The 24399-nt window shown below is 39.6% G+C and overlaps 1 protein-coding gene across 1 annotated transcript; it reads left to right on the top strand.

Moving 5' to 3' along the window:
* Window positions 1-10867: 10867 nt before the first annotated feature.
* Window positions 10868-24049, top strand: tada2a (transcriptional adaptor 2A). Its single transcript, XM_074639939.1, has 15 exons — window positions 10868-11007; window positions 11500-11606; window positions 11694-11753; window positions 12122-12213; window positions 12988-13145; window positions 13781-13869; window positions 14123-14195; window positions 14302-14365; window positions 16096-16139; window positions 18856-18966; window positions 20354-20425; window positions 20929-21061; window positions 21515-21558; window positions 21952-22031; window positions 23583-24049. The coding sequence occupies exons 1-15, from the start codon at window positions 10983-10985 to the stop codon at window positions 23766-23768; spliced, it is 1338 nt and encodes a 445-aa protein (XP_074496040.1). The 5' UTR covers window positions 10868-10982; the 3' UTR covers window positions 23769-24049.
* Window positions 24050-24399: the final 350 nt, after the last annotated feature.

The raw sequence follows: 24399 nt of genomic DNA, 5'->3' as shown, positions 1-24399 counted from the left end.
GCTGCGTCTTAAAGGAACAGTATGTAGAAATGGAATATAACATTCATAACTATGTTTTCATTACTGTTTAATCACCTGAAACTAAGGCACTGTCTACACATATACAGATGTTTTTAAAAACAGATGTTTTCCCCTCCATTTAAAAAAAATTATAAAAAATCTGTCCACACTATGTTCGTTTTACAAAATATCTCGTCCACACTTGAACGCAAAAACAAATCCAAACACTCAACAGTTATTGTTGGTGGGGGGGGGTGGGATTCCTGGTCGAACTGCTGCTGTCATCAACTGTCTCTTTACATGCATAAATTACGAAAGGGAGGTCATTCAGGTTGATGTCCATTGCTCTTCTGAGTGCTCCAAACCTCACCTTCAATCACCCAAAAGCACGTTCAATCACCATTCGGCCTGGACAGGTTTAATGTGTTCTCTGCTTCGGCCTCCTGTGACTGTAACATTTCTCAAATGTAAAGTAGTTAGTCCGAGCAGTGCTAACAAAACGTAAAAAAGCCGCCATCTTTGTTATTGTTTCTGGAGCATGCTCATTACACAAAGCAACAATGGGCATGCGCGAAATGAGGAGAGGACTTCATCGTTTCCTAAACGCTCTGTTTTACATGTCCAAACCGATACAAAGTCACCAGAGTTTTTAAAAATCTGCACCTTAACGGTGCTTTCAAAAATATCAATTTTTGTGACCCAAAACTCTGCGTGTGGACGAGAGGCGAAAACAAAACATATCCGTCTTTATACATATCTGTATATGTGTAGACAGGGCCTAACAATCTGTGTTTTTGTCAGCTTAGAGTGAGCCCTTCATATCTACATAGGGAGCTGGTCCTCTTCACGGAGTCTGCCATGTTGCTCCGCCATGTTTCTACAGTAGCCCAGACGGACAAACCAAACACTGTCTCTAGCGAGAGCCTTTCGCATTCATACCTGAAGGCCACCGTAGTTCTCTGACACGCTTGTGAAAGTGAGGTAAAGTGAGTCGCAGAGTGCAAAACCGTGGTACCGCCAGCCACTGTCTGAATTCTGTTGCTTTTAAAATATTGTTATGGTAAGCGTGAGGGTGTGAGGTGAGTGGAGGGTTACTCGGGTGGTTGCAATCTGCAACCACACCACTAGATACTGCCAAATCCTACACACTGTACCTTTAACTTTTCCTGCAATGGTGGAAAGTAAATGAGTACTTTTACTCAAGTACTGTACTTAAGAACAATTTTGAGTTACTCGTGCTTTATTTGTGACTGTGTCCATTTTATGTTATTTTATACTTCTACTCCACTACATACATTTAAGAGGGTAATGTTGTACTTTTGATGCTTATATAAAGTTAATAAAATACTCCATTGCAAGTAAAAAGTCCCACATTCAAATTCCCACTTAAAGAAGCAGTATAGAAGTATTATCAGCCAAATGTACTTTAAGTAAAGGATCTGAGTACTTCCTCCACCACTGTTGTCCTGCTCCCCAGAGTGTTTGAATTAACCCCGATGGCTCCTCAGACGCTGTGGCCCTTTGGATAAAACATCCGAGCAGACCTCGTGGGTTTTCAGTTCTCTGTGCTGAGGCCTGACACATGTTTTCTCAGGGCTAGTGTGTCGAGGTACGCCGCGTGGGAAACACTTGCATTCCACACCCACTTGTTGACCTCCCTGAACTCTCACTGTGCTGATTCCTCGGTGTTACCTTGGCTGTGAGGAGAGGATGTCCACTGAGCTCACGGGGAGGAGGAACATATGCAGCCTCTCGCTCAGCAAAAATAAACTGATGACACATTTGTGTGGGAGGCATCTGTTTTCATTAATTTATTCACATCCAGCACTGCTTGAGTGTGGATACTGAAGGAAGTCATTCTGGATCATTATTTACATTTATGTGACACTTAATGCAGAATCATCTTAATTTCTTTGACACCTCACAGCTTGTGCTTGCATATAAATCAGCAGTGTCAAGTGCTGCAAGTCAAAAGCCATTTGAACCCCGCTCAAAACTCTCCACTTAACACCAAGCCTGGATGAAAACAAACACGTGCAACAGGTACAATTAGTTTCGTCAACACATGAGCTCTCTGTTTAAGGACACATAGTTCTGTCCTGAGTCACTTTGCACCACGTGAGGATCTGATAGTTTATAAACTTCTCTATGTGGCTCATGTTTGGTCTGGTATCATAAAAATATTGTCACGCAGCAGAGATTAGTTTATGATTAACAGCAGAATCTCAACTGATTGTAAACCCTGTGTGATTTCCATGAGTGGTAATAAAATCCAACTTCATGCCGTTGTTGTCGCTTCAGAGATAGATAGATAGATAGATAGATAGATAGATAGATAGATAGATAGATAGATAGATAGATAGATAGTAACTTTAGTGATCCCGAGGGAAATTCAAGAGATGGAGGAAACGAGGCTTACCAAAGGAATTCAAAAGTCATGGGTTCAATTTCATTCCCTGAACTAAATCAGGGTACATAACATATTAAAGAGACACTCCAGTGATTTAGTCTTGCACTTCCATAAAGTTGGGGGATTTTCAAGAGAGAGAGATAAAAAAAAAAAGAGAAATGGTTCAATTATCCTGACTTTAAGTCCTCAGTTCGGGTTAAGCTCCAAGACGTCTGGATCCTACGATTCCCATAATGCAGCTCAATAGCATCTTGTGTTATATCCATGTTCATTTGGGTTTAATTTCATGCCTGTTTGTTTTTTAGGCACTTAAGGCACTACCATTACGCACCAAGTGGGAGGTGGAGTGCCCTTTTGTACTGTAAATGGAAGGTTGCTGCATCGTCTGTAAACTCCACACTAAAGTATTAAAATGCCCTTATGCAAGGCATTGCAGCCCTATCATCTATCAACCGTTTTGCAGCTTCGTAGGAGAGACAAATGAGGAATTTATGTATAATAATAATAAAAAAATAAATAATATAATATAATAACAAAACATAAAACGTATAGACTAAGGCTATCAAAGTTATGAATGGTTGTCTGTCTCTATGTGTCAGCCCTGTGATAGTCTGGCGACCTGTCCAGGGTGTACCCCGCCTTCGCCCAATGTCAGCTGGGATCGGCTCCATCCCCCCGCGAACCTGAATAGGATAAGCGGTTGCAGATAATAGATGGATGGATGGATGGATGGATGGATGGATGGATGGATGGATGGATGGATTAACGTAATTTGCAAGTTTTAAAGGTTGTAGCGCTCTCTGTTTTAAGATACTGGTGTCATATGAAACTAGAAAACCTAAGGAATCCATTGGTACCAACCATGTCATACTAGCTTGTCGCGAAGGAGGCTAAATAACGCAGGAAATACTGTCATGGCCATTTTCAAAGGTGTCCCTTGACCTTTGACCTCAAGATATCTGAATGAAAAAGGGTTCTATGGGTACCCACGAGTCTCCCCTTTACAGACATGCCAACTTTATGATAATCACATGCAGTTTGGGGCAAGTCATAGTCAAGTCAGCACACTGACACACTGACAGCTGTTGTTGCCTGTTGGGCTGCAGTTTGCCATGTTATGATTTGAGCAGATTTTTTATGCTAAATGCAGTACCTGTGAGGGTTTCTGCACAATATTTGTTATTTTTTTGTGTTGTTAATTGATTTCCAATAATAAATATATACTTACATTTTCATAAAGAAAGCATATTTGCCTACTCCCATGTTGATAAGAGTATTAAATACTTGACAAATCTCTCTTTAAGGTACATTTTGAACAGATAAATGTGCGATTAATTTGCAATTAATCGCGATTTACTATGGACAATCATGTGATTAATCACAATTAGACATTTTAGTTGATTGACAGTCCTATTATAGACACATTATTCACATATAAAACTAACATAGCACCACCTCTCAACTCCCCACCTCCCCCCTATGCAATCTCTGATATTTTACTGAAAAAAAACCCAACCTAGATTAAATCAAACATTTTCAGGAGTTGTTTATGCTGTTTATCAAGGTATAAGTGATCATTTAACAAAAGTTTTCATGCATTTTTATTGACTTCATTGTGAATTATCTTCACTTGAAACCTATTTAATTGGTATCTATTCAATATAATAACAATAGTAAAAATTCAACAAAAATATAATCAGTAGGACCAATAAAATGTCTTCCCTGGACACGTAGTGTACAAACAAAACAGACTTGTTTTTCTCAATGTGTAATAAAGTAAATTCATTATTCAGTAACTGGACCTTTTCCTGTGAGCACAGCAACTGTATGTTAATTATATTAATTCAAACTAAAGAAATATGATTTTCTGTGCTGACCTTTGCTCACGAATCCAATTTGCAAAGCAAAGCTCTCAACGTGAACGACCATTCCGAGCAACCGCTTATTGTGAGGATATCGACGTTATCCAGGTGTCTCTTCATGTTGCCTTTTGTCTGAACTTATTTAAGAGCTTGTGTCCATTTTACCTCTTTGCTTTTTTAAAGAGGCTTAATCTTGTTTCAGAACATTTCCATGACAGGAGCAGTTTAACTCTTTTTTTCTTAGCCTCTAAGGCGTGTGCCAGATGCCCTCTTTTCTTCGCAGAGGCCCTCATATTCAAATCACAGCAGCTGGGAAGTGCTTTGGTATAGAGGCAAAGGAGTAGGCAGAGACCAGGGGAGTTTTTAAGGATGTAACGGGGTGGGGGTGTGCGTTTGTTTGGCCGGTGTATAATCTGGCACACGTCTATAACACAGAAACCCCAAGGTTCTCAGTCTTTGATCCACATAAGCAGTGCGAGGGCTGCAGGCTGGGGGTTTGCCTGGTCTTTCAGGGCTTTTACTCCGGGTGTGAAGGCATAGGAGAGAAAGGCACTATGGGTAGGCGGGGTGGCATGTGGCTGGAGCGACAGCAGGTTGTCTGCCCACAGGCAGCGATGGTGCAGCAGGGGCCGTCGTAGGGGAGCACACATGTCACTCCGTGTGAGGCTGACATTATTTTCTTTGTTAGTCTCCATAATGCATTCTGCCCGCATTCACTGCCAAGATGTGATTTTATACAGTATGCTCCCACATATGCTGACCCTGGCATTTCAAATTGGCTCGCAGTGAGAATTTTGTTTTATTAAAGTCATATGGAGGCTACAGTACTGTCCTCGTACAAATTGGGCTGCAGCAAACATCAGCTTCCTCGCAATTGTTTTCAGATTATATCTTGGCATTTTTAACTTAATTGTGTTGCTGACAGTAGAGAGTGACGGGTCCTCGGATTTGAACCAGGGACATAAAGGTCATAGAACATCTTAGACCACTGGTGCACCAGATCACCATTTTGCCAGTAATTTTATTAGCCTACTGTGTCCTCTGTGGGAACATTAATTAAAAAACACTATATGGCCAGAAGTAAGTGGACATCCCTCTTCACATATTTTTGTGAACATTCTTACATTTGGTCTGGTCCCCTTAGTTCCAATTCAGGGAAATCTTAAAGGGATAGTTGGGTGTTTTGAAGTGGGGTTTTATGAGGTGCTTACCCATAGTAGGTGTATAACTTACAGTAGATGTTTAAGTGTAAGCTATATTTAGGATATTTTCCAATGGCGAACTGAATTTACGGTGAAACGTACCTATTCTGTTTTTGTCATCTGAGCCTGCTGGCTTTGGAAAGAGCATACATAAGTTCAGTTCTGGTCTCTGTCGGAAAGGAGAAGGAAAGGGCTGTCTGACGGCGAGATAAAACGGTGAAAATATTCTAAATATAGAGTACACTGAAACTGATATTGATTTTTTTAGGTGGCTAAAATATGTTTTTTTTCTGCCATCCCCGTCCACAGTAAGGTATTGCTTTGCTGTCTGCTTCTCCAAGCTGGGGGCGTGCCGACCGTCATCTACTGTAAGTAATACACCTACTATGGATAAGTACTTCATAAAACCCCACTTCAAAACACCCGAACCATCCCTTTAATGCTGCAGAATACAATCATATTTTAGATGGCCGAATGCTTCCAACTTTGTGGCGACAATTTGCAGGGCTCAACAAATAAGGATTGCACTCTTGCCTGGGGCAAGTAAAATGCCACATCGGGCTAGTAAATCTAGCAACTCACTTGCCTGATTGGGCAAGTGGTAAAAAAAGAAAAAGACTCCAACACCTTTAGGATGAACTGGAACACTGAAGGCAGAACCAGGCCTTATCGCCCAACATCAGTGTTGGACTTCACTAATGCTCTTGTGGCGAAATGGGAGCAAATCCCTACAGCCATAAGAGTCCATAAGAGCGGACGCTGTTGTAGCAGCATATGAACCACCACTATTTTGGATTGACATGTTCAGAAATCTCAAATGGGTGTAATGTTTGGGTGTTCATAACATGTTAATGTTTAATTACAGCCGTTGTGAGCCTCGGTGAGGGTCGTTCAGGTTAAAACTGCCAACTGTCACACAGAAAAGAGAAGTTCCTCTTTTAAAGATAAATAAACCATAACGGTCTCACAGGATTGTTAAACAAACTGCGTTCTGGCAGTAAGCTGGGAATTCATCAAGAGGGAAAGTACAACTGTCCCTTTATTGTGCACAGTCTGTCGGGAGGCTGCTTTGTCGTTACTCATGGATCTGTGTTGCTCAGGGCTCTCACGCTGACTGAGACTCTCCCCAGAGGTCTAAGGCAACCCCAGAGGGTCAGGAGACGGGACGCAGGCTACGCTGCTACCGAACGCACTTGTCACTGTGGATCATCCTCACAGAGACGACTAGGGGTAGAATAAGGAAAGGAGAACACTCAGATTTAACCCGGTGTGCGGTTTAGTGGCCACACTATGCCCCTTTATGGGTTTAGAGCTCTCACTAAGAGTATTTGCTAAAATAAAGGGTACATTACGCATTTTTTGGCATCAATTATAATAAAATTTGAAAGTCAGAGACATTTAATTCTTCCCTAAATGTCATAAGTTGCGCCTCTGGTTGTAAAGTGATAGGGGTAGTTTAACATTACCATTACTCCGTCATGTGAGATGGTTTCCAGCTATAGCTGCTGATGTCACATCTGTACTGAATCAAAAAGTCATTTCATCCAAATTGTACAACAACAAAAAAACATACTTTCTCACTTATTTATAGTAGTTTGGGGGCCAGCAGTGTTGCCGTTTTATGTATCAAGGTTTTTCGATATTTGTCTTGCCAAGTCCCCTGATGTGCAGTCACCGGGGGTGTCCTTGAGTAACTGGAGTTGTATTTGATCCAGGGGCCAATGCTGGACACAGACACTGGAAAATAGCAGGAATCATAGACATTTATTGAATTAAAATGAGCTGTTTTCAGGGCAAAGTCATTCTTTACTGGGGTGGATTTCAGGAGGGGAAAAAAAAATCAGTGTGTCCATTATCCAACCTAATACATCCTGGCCTGTGCAAGGCTCAGGTGGTGGTGTGTGCTCAGAGAAAGACAAAGAGAGACTTGCAAGGCGTTTACTGTTTTCTTAACAGAAACGGTACAAGATCGACACCTTGTGGTAGAATGGAGAATGATCACCGTCACTTTCTTCCTGGAAATTATGAAGTTCACACAATTCAATGAAATATTTCTGTTTTTTTTAAGTACAAGTTATTGGTTGTTGTCCTCGGGTCAAATTTTAACCATTTTCAAACTTCATTATATCATAAATATGGATTTCTTTAATCTAATTGCCTCAAAATAACATGGATGGTTGCCTACTTAAAACAATATTCTGACTAAACAACACTTACATATACTTTTTTTGTTCTGTGATACTACATCATCAAACATTATGTTCCTCTGATAATAACTTTAATCAATATAATTCACAATATCTGCTTTTTTTGTTTTTACTAAAAAATTAGGTATAATTTCACGGAAATTAGGTTTATTAACCTTAATTTCCACCCCAAAAAGTGTAAAACTTAATAATTAGGAATGAAGATGGCCAAGGAGGTGTAACACAGAATTTGGTAATAGTTTAAACTGTATGCTTTATAAAAAGTCAAACCAGACCGGGTTCATTTTGACCCGGGAAGACAAAAGTTGCATGGTCGACGGGAAGACAACAGGAGGGTTAAAAAATGTACACATTTTCTATAATGATGTAGTTCATGTCCTATTTTAATAGAGTCCTACTTTAATAAGGGAGCGTCACTCTGGGACCGAGGCTATGTCACAACAAACTGCTCTCTCCTGACTGATGAGAAAGACAAAAGCAGAATACATGGAATAGATATTTTATTATTGCTCTCTCAGATGTGTAGCACAAACATACATCCACTGCTGGGTTTGTCAGTAGATTTAATAAAACCTGATTATGGTGAAAATAGGTGGAAAATACAGTAAATTTGCAAAGCCTGAAACCAGAGGTACGTAACGATCAATTTGGTATTTTTTGTCTTCCTAATCAGGGTTACTTGAAAACTTTGAAAAATAGACTGATCCAGTCTTCCAGTGTTGTCTAGAGGATGAAGTAAGGAAAGTTAATAAAGAAACAGTAGCTGCAGTATTCTTTGATGTAGAAAAGTGTATAATATGCTGAGGAAGGAAAAGATTTTGATTAAGTTACACTTAAATGGGAATTGGAGGAAAGGTATTTAATTGAATGAATCACTATTTATGATCCGATCACTGAGGATGCATGTTAATACCAGGTCTGAACAGGGTCACAGTGTTTTATGCAGAAAACGCCCCTAGTCAACTATTGGATGAATTTGAGAGGCCATGGAGATAGTCACCCAACCCAAATGGTGCTACAGGCCTGTTGGATAAGGAAAAGAACAATGCAAGTTTATTTGTGTTGTACCTTTCAACAACAATGCAATTCACAATACATTAAGAAAGAACACAAGACACCAAAATCAAGTTTTGGCTGGAGAGGAGACGCAGCAGCAAGAGACTTGGGAGAATATGAAAATGAGTTTTGTCCAACTGTGAGATGGCTTTTAGTCGCTGTGTGGTTACTAGAAACTCTGTTGATTTAGAATTGCTTCAAATGAATGCAAGTAATAAAAGTGTAGAGGTAGTGAGTGAGTTTTATAGTTATAAGGAATGTGAATATGCAGACTGTGTGCAGGTTTTTACAGATGGATAGAAATTTCCAATAACGTATCCGAGTTGAAATAATAACAAACTTTAAATTTCTTTAAGTTTGTATACTGTTGAGTTGTACGCCATTTTAATGGCTTTTAAATGGGTTGAACAAATCAAACCAAACAAAGTTCTAGTCTGTAGTGACTCAGTCTACTTACTAATTACTGTACACCTGTCTACCACAAATATATATTATTTTATATATATTATATTTTATTCCTATATTTAACTTCTGCACTAATGTATGTTGTGGGTACTCATACATATTTGACTGAGCATTGTGGGAGGAAGCCTGAGCACTAAAAATTGAATTGCAACAGCTGCTTCACAGAAGTGTGCATATGACAATAAAGAAACTTGATTTACTATTCAAAATAATGGCAAACTACTATAAATAATGAGTGGCAACAGTGCTGGGATCAGGAGATAAGGGAAAGACATTTACATTCAAGTCAAAATAGAGTGGATACTGTGAGGAGAAATAGGACTAGATCAGGGGTCAGCAACCTTTACTATCAAAAGAGCCATTTTAGGCAAAATTATTTTAAAAAATCTGTCTGGAGCCGCAAAACATTTGAGTATTGTGATGAAGGTAACACAGTTTATAGTCTAAGTATATAGTATATAAGTCTAATGCAGTGAGGGCCAAAGTGCAAATGTACTACGGAGTATTAGGGCCACATTGAGGGGAAAAAACATCTGAGATACATAGATAGATAGATAGATAGATAGATAGATAGATAGGTAGATAGATAGTAACTTTATTGATCCCGGGGGAAATTCAAGTTTCCAGCATTGTAGTTCCATAGTGCAAAACATGTTAGTAAAAAGGCAGTAAAAAAGTTAGTAGTGCAAAGTACAAAGTACAAAACAATATACCAGATATAAAAAATACAAGGAGATGAAGAAAACTGTTAAAACTGAATATAGTGCAGGGTAACAGCTGTGTTACACGGATATATTAAAAAAAAGTGAATATAGTGCAGATTTCGAGAATAAAGTCATAACTTTAGGAGAAAAAAAGTCAGAAGTTTATGAGAATAAAGTCATAAATTTACGAGAAAAAAGTTGTAATATTACGAGAATAAAGTCATAACTTAAAAAAGAAAGAGTAAAAAAGAAAATAACATGTAAAATTACTACTTTATATTATGACTTTATTCTCATAATATTACGACTTTATTCTCGTAAACGTAGGACTTTATTCTCATAATACTACGACTTTATTCTCGTAATATTATGACTTTATTCTCATAATATTAAGACTTTATTCTCGTAATATTATGACTTTATTCTCGTAATATTAAGACTTTATTCTCGTAATATTATGACTTTATTCTCATAATACTACGACTTTATTCTCGTAAACGTAGGACTTTATTCTCATAATACTACGACTTTATTCTCGTAATATTATGACTTTATTCTCGTAATATTAAGACTTTATTCTCGTAATATTATGACTTTATTCTCGTAATATTATGACTTTATTCTCGTAATATTAAGACTTTATTCTCGTAATATTATGACTTTATTCTCGTAATATTAAGACTTTATTCTCGTAATATTATGACTTTATTCTCGTAATATTATGACTTCATTCTCATAATATTATGACTTTATTCTCGTAATATTAAGACAGTCGTACCATAGACTACAACAATGATAAATAAAATTGAAAATGCAAACAAAAAAACAGTAATTCATTTCCACTAATTTTTTTTTTTTTTTTAAATCCACAGGGAGCCACTGGAGAGGGGCTACAGAGCCACATGTGGCTCCAGAGCAGCAGGTTGCAGACCCCTGGACTAGATGAAGAACAGGACACTCTTCACCTCCTCCAGTAGAGAGCAGTAAAGCAACACTGAGGACTTCAGCTGCAGGAGAAGAAGGAGAAGGAAAGCTTTCATTCCTGTCTGCTATTCGTTTAGTTAAAACCTTGTCCTATGGACCGTCTAGCATCTTTTGGAAGTAAGTATGGACAGTATTATTACAGTAAAGTGTAACCTCTGAGGCTTTACACTGAACACATCTCTCCTCTTCTCAGGTTACCTGTTTACTCACATTAGCTCCTCTGCAGCTAGCTCTGCTCTGCTAGCGTTAGCATGCTGCTATATTTACATTTCTGCACATTAATGTCAGCCTTTGAGTATATACATGTTGTTGCTACAAACAGCCTGTCGTGTGGTTCCTTGTTGAATACATGTCAGACACGTGAAGCTATAAAGCTGAGATAGTTGACTACAAACACAAACACAAACAACATTAGCAGAGCTAGCATTGAGGCTACAGCTACATGCAGTGGTTTGTTTACAACCCAACATTAGCTGGCTTTAACTTCAGGCTGCTCAGAGAGACCACTGCAGCCTTGTGTAGTTTGTGAGTGATCAGTTTGCATTATGTTAATGTGATAGTTTGTCCTGTTAGTCAGTAGTGATTAAACACTAATCATGTGCATTTCAGATGATCCTTTTGATAAACCCCCATGCAGAGGTTGCTCATCTTATCTGACTGAGCCTTACATCAAGTGTGCAGAATGTGGACCCTCACCTTTTCTGCTCTGCCTCCAGGTGAGTTAATTGACAAATGTACACAAATGTCACAATAAGAGCTCTTTGTTTATTCCCCAGACTTAAATCTAATGTTTTTTATGTCAGTGTTTCACCAGGGGATTTGAATACAAGAAGCATGAGAGTGATCACAAATATGAAATCATGGTGAGTAAAATGGAAAATTGTCTCGCACACAGACACTCAACCACACACTCACCATTTATCCTCACTCTTTACTACTACCAATTTTAAATCTCTTTTCATAAAAAGGCTTTTTTAACTCCGTAAGGCAACAGCTTGGTGCACCTTTTCCCAGACCTTATATTGTCCTCTTTTGGCATATGTGTAGTAACTTATTGTTTTGATACCACTGGTTACGGGTTTTAGTTTTCTCATTATTTGGTCTTTATGTTTTGTTCTTTTATTGTTGTTTTTATTTTGTCTGTATTTCATTGTATCTGTGCAAGCACTTTGAAACTATGTTAAGAAAGGTGCTATACAAATAAAGATTATTATTATTATCATTAATACAGACGTCAGACTTCCCCGTGTTGGAGCCTGGGTGGACGGCACAGGAAGAGATGTCCCTGTTGGAAGCAGTCATGGACTGTGGCTTCGGGAACTGGTGAGTGCTTTGTCACTTGTAGCTTGTAAGGCAGTTTCTTAGTCGGATTTATCAACAAATAAATTATAATTTCATCAAAGTGTTGATGCCCTGATGAAGACTTGTTAAGTCCAAAATATATCGTTACCAAACAATCCACATTTTTGCCTGGATTTTACATTCCTCCCTCAATTTCCCTCCTAATTCTTCATGTAATTAGACTTTAATAAATACAATTGAAATATTTCATCATATAAACACAACCACTTGTATGACATCCCATGACTCGATGAGCTATCGCTGTTAGCTCCCATGAAGTAAATGTCATAAAATGTTTGGCTTAGAGGCCTAAATGCAAATTTTCTAAATTAGTTAATGTGCTGCTTTTGGCTGAAAACCAATTAATGGTGACGTCTTTGGACATGAGAATTATGGGATATAATAAATGGGTTTAAATGAGCCTAACTGGTTGCAGTTTATTGAGTTTTATGATGAATTCTGTGCTCTTTTCATCACGAAATTGTGAACAAAAGCTGTTTAAGTACTATAAGTCTGTAGAGCGTGATATGCTTTTGATTAAAACAAGGATTTATTGGGCTCAATTCCATTCTTGGAAACCCTGAGTGAAAGGCTTTTCCAGTTATTATTTTGATGACTAAAATATGTTACAACCTCAGCGTACTTTACTGCTTGATATGTTAAAATATTTACAACCTGGTGGACTCAGTCATATACCTTTCTTTGAGCTATTGTTGCACACTAACAATTTTTATTTGTGCCATATTTCTCCTGCAGGCAGGATGTGGCATATCAGATGCGCACTAAAACCAAAGAGGAATGCGAGAGCCATTATATGAAGAACTTCATCAATAACCCGCTCTTCTCCTCCACCTTGCTCAGCCTGCGGAAAACAAAAGACTCACGCTTTGCAGAGGGCGCTATTCCTTTCAAACGTCAGTATCCACTTTATCTGCCTTCTTCGTTGTCGTCTTCCGTTATGTTACAGGAAGAATAAGACCCAACAAAATCAGTGAAGTTATTCTGTACTCGCATCTCCTCACAAGTTAAGAAACAGACATTTAATATTGGTTAGTTTAGTTTTGTGTTACCACCTCCCAGCCACGAGCCCTGTCTACTTTAATATTTAAACAGTATTCAGATTAAGTTTTGAAAATTATAGTAACGTTGATTATGGGCCTTCAGAGCAGCCAGAAGAAAGATTTACATTAAAAAACCGAAGTGAGATAAAACTTGAAGTCTGAAAGCCGCTGACCGGTTGGACAGAAGCAGTTGGTGAGTCAGGAACTTGTCTCAGCGGGCTTCAGGTCTCCATCTGTCGCAGCTTTTGAGAGCTCGACAAACATTTTGCTTTCATGTTCACGCGGCAGTTGGCAAACTTGAGTTAGAGAGAGAAATTCTTTACATTTCTGTTATTTCTATATCAGAAATTTGTATTTCTATATTATTATGACTGCTACATGTATTGGAAAAGCAAATCTTTGAAGGAGTTTGCGGATGGCACATTTCTTCACAATACAAATAGGCTAAAATTTGATTGTGCATTTACTGTATTTCTCTGATTTTACAGCCACTGATGATCCACCTCGGCCCACATTTGACTCTGTGCTGTCTCGAGATATGGCTGGATACATGCCTGCCAGAGCGGACTTCATGGAGGTGAGGTGTCCTGTACTAAATCATCTGTGTGCTAACAAAGCCTGTCAACGTGAATAAACACATGAAATGGCCACTAGATGTCTCATTATTAACGTTATTGAAACTGGTACTCATGCCCTTATTGTTGTCTCCCATTGTTCGCTTTCACACATAAATTGCTTTTGAATATGAGAACTTATCTGGCATCATTGCTTTGCTTCATGTGCAAATCAAACCACCAGATTATGAAAACTTTCTTTCACTGTCCTCCTAGGAGTTCGACAACTATGCAGAATGGGATTTGAAAGACATCGACTTTGTGGATGATGATTCGGACATCCTACGTGGTGGGTAGAGTCTTAATAGACTTTTTAAAAATGTGTTTTTCATTTACAAAATGGAAGATAGTGGCGTGAACTACAACATTTACTCATGTGTATTGTTCTATTTCAGCACTCAAGCTTTCCGTTGTTGATATATATCATTCACGACTAAAAGAGAGACAGCGGAGGAAAAAGTAGGTCCTTTTTTTTCTCCATTAAATGAACAGTATTGATGTATTTGGTATCATGTAATGACCCCTACCTGTCAGTAGATGGCACTATAAGCTTCTACATTTACCTTTTAGAGCCTCATTTCCCACAGACACTTGTTATGCTTTCAGGTTGAATGAATGCATTTCATACTGAATTAAAATTTACAAGGCAAATAATTTCAAACCCCTGTCTGTACCTTCTTAATATTAATGAATTCAAATTCAAATGCTAATGTATTTCTAATTAAAATTGTATTATTTTGTTATAAGCACTTAAAAAACACAAGTCTTGGGAGGCTGGGATTGTTCAGCAGAGTGATTATAATTGCATATTCAAGCCTTTTTTTCAGGCTCTCATTACAAACCACAGGGAGTCATTCAGGTGCAACTTACAAGCTGCAGGAACCGCTATTCAAACCGTGAATATTTATGGAAATGGAGAAAAAAATTTCTGTCTCACGGTGAATGCTGTGCATGCCAAACTGTGACATTTTGCCCAGTTTTAGGCAGGTAAAGACAACATCCTCATTGCAGGAAAGTTTGGAAAATGTTTAAATGTCCATAGAATATGTATGTTGCACATTTTATGCATTTGTATTTCACAAAAAAGTCTGACTATAACACTAAAATACCATTAATGACCATTTATGTCATTGTGTGACTTATGGATGGAATTATAGTGAAAATAGATTATTCCCCCTTTTGCTGCTTTTTGCCTGAAGGACCCCACTTTGAAAACCACTGATCTAATGTACAGTTGACTTTAGAGAATGTAAAGAAAGTAAAGAAAAATAATTAACCATTTGATAATCAACTAAATGTCTATCACATCTATATCAATAAAGGTGGACTAAATAATAGAAACACCTGTTCTGTAAAACACATTAAAGTTAAACAGCACCACAAACTACATCCTCCAAAACGATCATACAGTTGAGTTGAATCAACATCTCTACCAGACACTGAACATTATAATCTTCATGAAGGTATGATATTATAGAAGGACTGTAGTATTAGACTGCAATAGGTTTTTTGCTGATTGCACCTAATTAAGTGGCAACTGAGTGTATTTAATTAGTATAGGTTTTGGACTGTTGGTCAAACAAAAGGGATGAAAGAAATGGGTGGTTGCAGACCCATTTACCGTAAGAATTTGCATTTGAAGGTGTTCGTCAGTTGGTACTCTTTCTAGAGAATCTCCTCCACCATCAGCCTGTTAGCTGTCATTCTTGGACATCCACAGTCAATCCTCGCTGTAATGGATCCATCACTAAATCAACTTCAACGAGTTCGTGCTCCGGGAGCATGGTGGAATGGCATGTCTGGCTGGGGAGGCATGTGTGTTTCCTAGTTTCCTCCTCTTTCCATGATACGTATTTTATCTCTGTTGGCTTGTAGCTTGTCTGAGAGGCTTCCAGGCTATTGGCACGCGCCGAGACCCTGAACTTTGACCCCTGAACCTCAGAGTGCACTTTTAAAGGGAGTCCACTACAGACATTTCAATTAATTTGACTTTAGTCTCAAACCCAATTATTGAACACATTTCCCCTTGCTGCTGTGTACAAACCAGGTGTGTATGTTGGGGTTTTCATGATGACCTCATCCAGCCGAGATAATTGCATATGGGTAAATGCCAGATTTAATGTTGCAGAGACACAGCAACCAGAATATTAACTAGCATAATAATAAATCTACATCTTCATTTCTTTCAGGGTTATCCGAGACCACGGACTGATCAACCTGCGGAAATTCCAGAGTAAGTCATCTTGTGAAACTCACATGGACTCGGCCGTGACGGTATTCATAGCAACTCGGAGAGGCATCTGATATCTCGCAGCCAAATCGCTGCTGAGGGTTTCTGTGGATACATGCAAACAACTCCACTGTAATAACCACCGTTAACCTCTGTGGCCCCTCGGGTAGCTGTAGTGTGGCAACTGACGGAGCTCGTATTTACGATCAAGGCTGCGAATAGTCCGTGTGCCAGAGTGTGCCACGGCATAATTGCTAAACTGCGAATAGATCCCTGTGCGATGATCACTGCTGCCATAATGACTGAAATGCAGGGGGCTTTGTTTATTGATCCACCTGTCGCAGGTTGGATTTCAGCGAGCTCAGTAATGTAATTATTTGCATCTCTTGGGTTTTTGTGAGGTCAGACAGACGTCCAAGGGCTGTCTTTTTTTTTCTTTCTAACTACATCCGACCACCCAGCCCATCGTTATATCTCCACGCGTTGCTCTGTGAATTTGGCTGTGGTTTTTTAGAGTTGAAGAGTTCTCCCCTCATGTTTTATTTATCCATCCTCCAGCCTTCAGTTAGCCCTCCACCCTTTTTTTCCCCTCCATTCCCTTATCTCCCCAGTCTTTCAAGACAAAAGGGAACTCAGAGTAGCTGTAGAGCTGCAGACTGGTTGTCATGGAGACTGTCAAAGACGGTGTGTGTGTGTGTGTGTGTGTGTTCATGCGTGTGTCACATGCAATAATGGAGGCAGTATACGAGCCCGGGAGGCTCACAGTATCATGTCTCAGTAAGTGCCGGAGGCAGATTGACCAGTGTTTTTGTTTTAGGGCAGCAGTCTGTGTGAAGTCCTGCAAGAGCTTGTTACATTAGATGATTCAAGTCTGTGGTGTTTTGTTTGCAGCCAGCGTTTGTGTGCAACCACACAGAAGTCCAGTGTTGGTGTCTCCTTAGAGACAACATTGTTGTGTGTGTCCACAGTTTTGTTTAAGAGCATGACTTCATGTGTTTAGCCTGAGCTGGCAGCTGCTCATTAGCGCTCGCATGCAGGAGCCTGATGAAGGAACTTGACCGACACACACACACACACACACACACGCACGCAACCACTCCTCTCACACCCACACAACAGCTTTTCTCTCTGGCTTTGACACTTGTCTGTTACTCAGCAACACGGGCGATGCTTTGAGACGAACACAACAAGCTCTTCAGAGTGTGTATGCTTGTAGAGCGAGCTAAGTGGTGGGATACGGGGTTGCTTTTTAATGCAGCAAGGTTGCTCGATCTGATGGGTTTTAAGCATTTTTCTTGTTGTGCTCTGCAACCAGGCTCTGAATTAGTGAAAGGAAAAATCTAAAAACAAAACTAAATTTAGAAACACTTGGCTCTAATTAACACTTCCACTAAAATGCCTGCAATTGGCAATGAAACTTGAATCTCTGGGCCCATTTTGGATGTTGGATAACTCAATGATTAGTCGTCAAGGTAAGAATAAAACAGATAGATCCGTACTCCAAATAGCTCCCGTAAAAAGGCTTTTTATTGCTGTGACGTTTCGAGCACCGGGCTCTTCTTCAGCCTGGTGCTCCAGACGTCACAGCAATAAAAAGCCTTCTAACGGGATTTGGTGTGCGGATCTATCTGTTTTATTCTGCTATATATATATGCACCCATGCTATCGGACACTGGATGTGCGTGTCTTTCTAACTGTTTTTTGTTAGACGTCGAGGTAAACCATCACCCATAAGCCCCACAGAGTCAAACAGCATCATCTTTTTTTAGATATGACATTCTGTACCAGAGTTCAATAATTGTTCAGAAAGAAATCCGATTTTTAGGCTCAGACTTTATTCACCAAGCATGTGTTACTAGGAATTTGCTTAAAATAAATAATAATAATAAAGAAATGTGAGAATATAAAAAAACAAGATTAGGATTTAAGGTTAGAATTAAAAGTGTGTAATAGAAACAAATATATGTACGAAGATTATTCCTTCATATACAAACAAACAGGATTTGAGCCTGGTTGGCTGCCTACCTTCAGCATGTTAGCATGTTGACATTCAGCTCAAAGCACTGCTGTACCTAATCACAGCCTCTCAGAGCTGCTTGCATTGCTGAAGACACTTTGTGACTGAATTTGTTATGTTTTTGCTGTTCAAAAAGCCCAACAGAATGATGATTCTGTCGGCCGATAAACAATCCCGCTTTGGCTGACTGGTGCGTCATAATCCCGCCTTGTGTATGTGGCTAGCAGATAGTAAATAGCAGTCGGCTTAAACACTGCAAAAACAATTTATACAACTGAGATTACAGACGGGATAAGGTTCTGTTTAATATGTTAAATGCACAGTGTGCCAAGATACCAGGAAAAAAAAAAAAACTTACAGATCCATACTTACCGATCTATAACTCCCCAGACAGCAGCCTCACAAGATCATAATTCAGTGCAGCCACAGAATGACTATGATAATACATACTAGTAGTATATTATTTACATGCATATAAACCAGTGTTGATTCAGAGCTTGTGATGAAGTAGACGATGCAGTTTGTGAGAAATAAGGTAAATGAAAAGAAGCTAAATTACTGCACCTTCTTCCTCAAATGCACAAAAACTCACATCAACCATTGATGTGTAAAAGTGTCTAAGGGGGTGGATTTTTCTTTCATAGTTCTGTGTTATTATTTGTTTGTGTCTTCTGCCCACTCACTTCTCTCCTCTTCTTTCAGTGCTGGAGCGATGTTACCCAAAGGAGGTGCAGGAGCTGTATGACGTCATGAGACGATTTGCCAGAGTGGCTGGACCGATTGAACATGACAAATTCATCGAAAGTCATGCACGTTAGTATTTGGCTGAGTACACATGGATAGGCTCTGAGAACACGGAATTAATTTAACCAGTTCCTGCCAAACTGCCTCAACAATACTAGATTATTGTGGCCTCAAAGGATGTTATTTTTTATTTTTTCTGTGACGGAAATGTCAGACTACCCCTTCTTCTCACTCGATTCCCAGTATATTTGTTTGTACAAATTAAAGGAAAGACCATCATGAAGTGTCTTTGTAAGATGTTGTTCCACTATGAGCCTCCAGAACAGCTTCAGTGCTCCTTGTTGTAGATTCTCAGAGTTTCTGAAACTCATATTATTATTTCATTTGGATTTTGATGATTGACACATCGCTCAAAAATGATGTTTCTTTACTCACTTATTTGGTTTCTCCTTTAAGTAAAAGTTCCCCATTTTGGGAAATACACTTGTTGATCAGAAGATTGGTACCACTCTTATATCTGTCCATTAAATATAAAGGTTCAGCCAGCAGCCGGTCAGCTTAGCATAAAGACCAGCTAGGCTTTGTTCAGGAAGTTACTGGTCTGGCACATAACCCCTGTGAAACGGCAAATTGTTGTTTTTACATTTTGGTTTTTACACAGAGTAAACCTGCAATAACTTATTTTCTTTGACCACAAACAAACAAGTTGAGGTTTTGATTCTGTTTCCACCTGATGAATGAATGTTCAATATTCACTGGTCTCCACCAACTCCTGAGGGAAATATCAGGCTACATATCATATTTACTGGCTGTTTAGCTGCTATTATTAAACGCTCCACTATGTTCACCAGCTAGTCAGCTCTGTCTGTCTGTAGTTTGGTGCTGAGCAGGTGGTGCACAGTGGGATTTTAGAGCTTGTTTTGGTGCCTTCTGCGACCGAAAACGATGCTATGAGAGCAGTGAGAGTGAACCAAAGCGGGAAAGTTGTGGGATAGACGGCTAAACAATGAGCTGAAACTCGCTATAAGGCTCTGTAAAGCCGAGGAGAGCGGCAGATTCAGGTGATAATTCTCTGTAGGTTCATGACTACGACAGAGTTAGACTAGCGTTTACCCTTGTTTCCAGTCTTTATATTCATATTTTATGAACAGAAATGAGAGTGGTATCAATGTTCTCATCTAACCAGTAAGCGAATAAGCGCATTTCCCACAATGTCAAACTTTTACTTTTATATTTGTCTAGATTGATCAACAATATGCACACTGTACATGCATGGATAGATGTTGATGGCTTGAAATGTGTATGAACTCCTCATGAAACTGAGTGATGCAATAATGTTTATTCCGTGTGTTGGATGAAGTGTTGAGACTGGTGAGACTATGGCGTGAGACAGAGATCAGGTAGCTGTCTTTGTAACGATATGTTCAGATTTGCCTTCATCTCCTTTTCTCTGCAGTGGAGTTTGAGCTGAGGAGGGAGATCCGCAGGCTGAAGGAGTACAGGAAGGCAGGGATCAAGTCTTTCTGCAGTGAGTCGAGTTCGACCTTTTCACTCCTCTGTTCAACAAAACTTCATTTTTAAAAGTTGCATGCCTAAGCAGGGAAAATGTATTTATATTCTGATTTAAGCTGAAGTCTTTATTTTGACTTTGGCTTTAAATTGTTTTAATTATCATTTTCTGCAGCAGCACAGTGTATCAGGCCTTTGGATCATTTTTGGGGAATTATTATGTTTGGCTTGTTTGTTGATGCATGGCACACAAAGGAACTGAATATTTGAATTGAGTTGCCATATCAGCTACACTTGGATATCTCTGGCAGAATTATTAAAAGACTTCCCTTTTACATAATGAATGATTTCAGTAAATCAATCCTAACTGATTCATTAAAAACAAAGTAGTCTCACCTGGAAACTGCCCGTCATCATCACTTTTAGTATTTGTATGAGTCACTACCCTGAACCCATTTGACACGACATACTTTTTTTAAAAATCCTTTTCTCAGCTGACCTCTCTGTGTACCCAACTCTCAGGTGCCAAGGTGTACGAGCGGGTGAAGCGAATGCGGGAGGAGGAGCGGAGGAAGCGGACCATGTTCTGTGACGTGATGCAGTACATCCAGGACGGCAGAGCCTGCCAGCAGTGGCTCAGCAAACAGGCTGCAATGTGAGACATCCTGCTTGTTATCCAGTGTGTAATAGAAGGGCTGGAGAAGTCGCGCTCCCCGGAGACGCTGACCTCCATCATCACACTCAGCACCAGCTGTGCCGAGACGAATGGAACAGACGTTTATGTTACCTTGCATCCGAGTTCAACCTCGGTCTCTTCGGTATTTTTAGTCTTTTAATGATCGTTGCTCTTGTTCTATCTCTTTTTTTTCTTCCAAAGCATATTCTTTGGGTGGTATCCAAGTTCCTCTAATTATTCCACCTTAAAACATCTTGAATGCGATGATTCATGTTTTTTGGATGACGATCCAAGTGAGTCTAGAGAATAGTGAAGAAAGCCCAGAAATGCTTTGTGAAAGTGGGACGTATGTGTGTGTGTGTGTTTGTGTGTGTGTGTGTGTATGTATAAATAAGCTTGTAGAGAAGCTAACACTTTTCTTTCTGATTACAGAGATGCTGGCATCACTCCAGCTGTCACAACAATCACAGTGTCAGGTATGAAGCTTCTCTGCACTTTTCCCTATGTAATCCCTCCTCTCTGTCGCCTTGGCATGGCCCCAGGCGCAGTCACATTAAGGCAGACGCTCCTCCATAAATACACTCGAGAAATAGGCCCCTACATGCATATTTATCTTGCTGTTTTTCCCTTTCAAATTAGCTGCCTTTCCGTAACCTCTAGAGCACCGATGGGACGCACACTCCCACGCGGCTATATTTACACAATTTGCACACCGTAAATATTTGTTCCTCTGTCTCCTTCCAAGCAAAGGAATTAACTGCATGTTGTCAGCCTGCTATTATGTTATTTGTAGAGTAGACCCAACACTGGGATGCTACGTGCGTATGTGTGTCTGTTTGACTGAGTGTTGTTGTATTTCTGCTCCACAGCAACAGGTAGGCGGAGCGCTCCTCCTCTCAACTTGACTGGACTACCGGGGACAGAGAAACTCAACGAGCGGGAGAAAGAGGTACAGCTCTCTCTTATCTGTGCCCAAAGGGTCATACAGAAAGACCTCAGTGTGCTTCAAATGAAGTAGGTTGTTTTGTGTGTCGTCTAAAAGTAAAACTGTTTATACCTGTATCGAATGGCCACAATCAAACACGAAACTTATCCCTTGTAAGGGAGGATCACGCAAATAACAGGTGAAGACATGTTAACAGAGGTTGATTATGTGTTCCGCTGGTTTAACTAAGATCACAGTCAGTTTTGCATGGAAAATTCCCGCCTCTTAAAAGCAGGTGTAAAAATAGGGCAGGTGGGAGAGAGCGAGCTGCACTGTATCAGGTATCCAACAAGACTAAGGGCCCTATTTAAACAATCTATAGCGCATGGTCTATAGTGCACGGCGCAAGTGCATTTAGGGATTGTCCAACTCCACTTTTGCTAGTTAAACGGCACATAATCTGGTTACACATGATCTGGGAGCAAAGTAAAGCACAAGGGGCAAAGAAGTTGTATTCAGTCTCAATTAATCCTGGGTGTGTTTTGGGCGTAACATGAATTAAACCAAACAGAGTCGATCTCCCATTCCCTTTAAAAGTCAGCCAGGAAATGTGTTACTTTATTACATGAGTCCGCGGCCACCGTGGGGTGTCTGTCGCTGGCAGTGATTTCTCTCGATTCGCCAGTGACCGGAGGAGCGCTGAGGGCGCACTACAGGTTGAGCAATACAGAAAGCTTCAAAGCCTTTCTTCATTATATTCCATTATATTTTGAATTACCACCCGCCACCTGAATTTTGTGTTTTCCTTAACATACAGTAAATAAAACATTTCCACTTCCTCTTCAGTTAAATAATCGAAGTGAGTAGGAGGAGCACTTCTGCACGTCCCTGTGTGTGTAACAAGCATAGTGTACATGCGTTGTGAACCCGCCTATGTTGGCCCGTCTTACTATCTAAATAATGCACCTTTAAATAGGTGGAAAATACTGCGCCATTTACTCTAGACCATATTTTTGATAGTTTTAGGAGAACCTACAGCCATGCTAGCACCTATGTGAGTCAGCACTTTGGCACAATGGTGCTTTGAGCTAAAGGCTAACATCAGTATGCTAACATGCTGATGTATAACACGTATGATGTTTACCATATTCAGCATCTTAGTTTGTTATGCTGTTAACATTTGCAGGTATTTGGTCTGACACCAAAGTATTGGACTGATTCATAATGAATCACAATCATAATGATATGAATATCAATACAAAATTTCATTGCGATCGATCCAGTATTGAAGTTGTTCAGATATTTCAGTCTGGACCAAAGTGGTGGACCGACCGACAGACCGACATTGACACCTCCACACACCTGGCCAATTGCTGCATAAAGAGGGCGTGATTTTCTGATTGTAAAGTTGCAAAAATTGGTGCTTCTCAACCTCCCTCTGTTCTTCCAGGGTCTAAGACGATGTTAGATGATTTGACAAGCACTTTGTTTGAAACATACCGAGGCCTTAGATATGACATTGTATATGTTTTTCAATGTCTCTTACTAACCCTTGTATTTGTTTTGTGCTTGCAGTTATGCCAGGTTGTGCGGCTGGTGCCGGGGGCCTACCTGGAATACAAGCAGGCCTTGCTGAACGAGTGCAGACGGCAGGGTGGACTGCGGCTGGCACAGGCCCGAGCGCTGATCAAGATCGACGTCAACAAGACACGCAAAATCTATGATTTCCTAATCAAGGAGGGCTACATCACTAAGGCATAGGAGCGTTTGATTTCAACCACAGAGGAGATTGAATTGTGGTTAGTGGTTAATTTTTTACTATTCTTGTTACATCGTGAGCTTGTGTTTTGTAAGAGGTTCAGATTGTTGCTGCTCCTTTTGAAATTTTGTAACATTTGTAAGGTCTGTTTGTGTTTATAGAGTCTAAAAATGTATTAAAATGGCAAATCTCTTTGTATAATTCACCTGTCAGAAGAACAGGGGCTCGTACTAAACTGAGGATGTATTTATTTCTCCTGTCATAAAATGTTTGTGAAAAAAAACTATTTGATTTGTATGTTGATATTTTAGCTTAATTTGCTCTACGGAAATGTCTGGTAACCCCATTATTTTACAGGCTCTATAGTTTCCCATAATTTACTTTAAATGAACTGTTTTATTGCTGTAAATGGATGGGAAGTTTTGTAGAAAGAACGCTGTAATTTTGAACAAATTATAAGGGGAAACTTCTAATTAATTAATTCCAGTTAATAAATAGTCTAATCAGATAATCTTTTAGTCAGTGCTCAACTGAACATGGAAACGTGAATTTTTTTCTACAGGCATCTAAACCAAGAAGATGTCTTTGGAAATCAACAACTGCTCATAAACTTAACCAACAAACTCTAATAAC

The sequence above is a fragment of the Sebastes fasciatus genome, chromosome 7 (assembly GCF_043250625.1).
Source record: "Sebastes fasciatus isolate fSebFas1 chromosome 7, fSebFas1.pri, whole genome shotgun sequence".
NCBI lineage: Eukaryota > Metazoa > Chordata > Actinopteri > Perciformes > Sebastidae > Sebastes > Sebastes fasciatus.
This window is presented reverse-complemented; position numbering and strand designations above follow the sequence as displayed.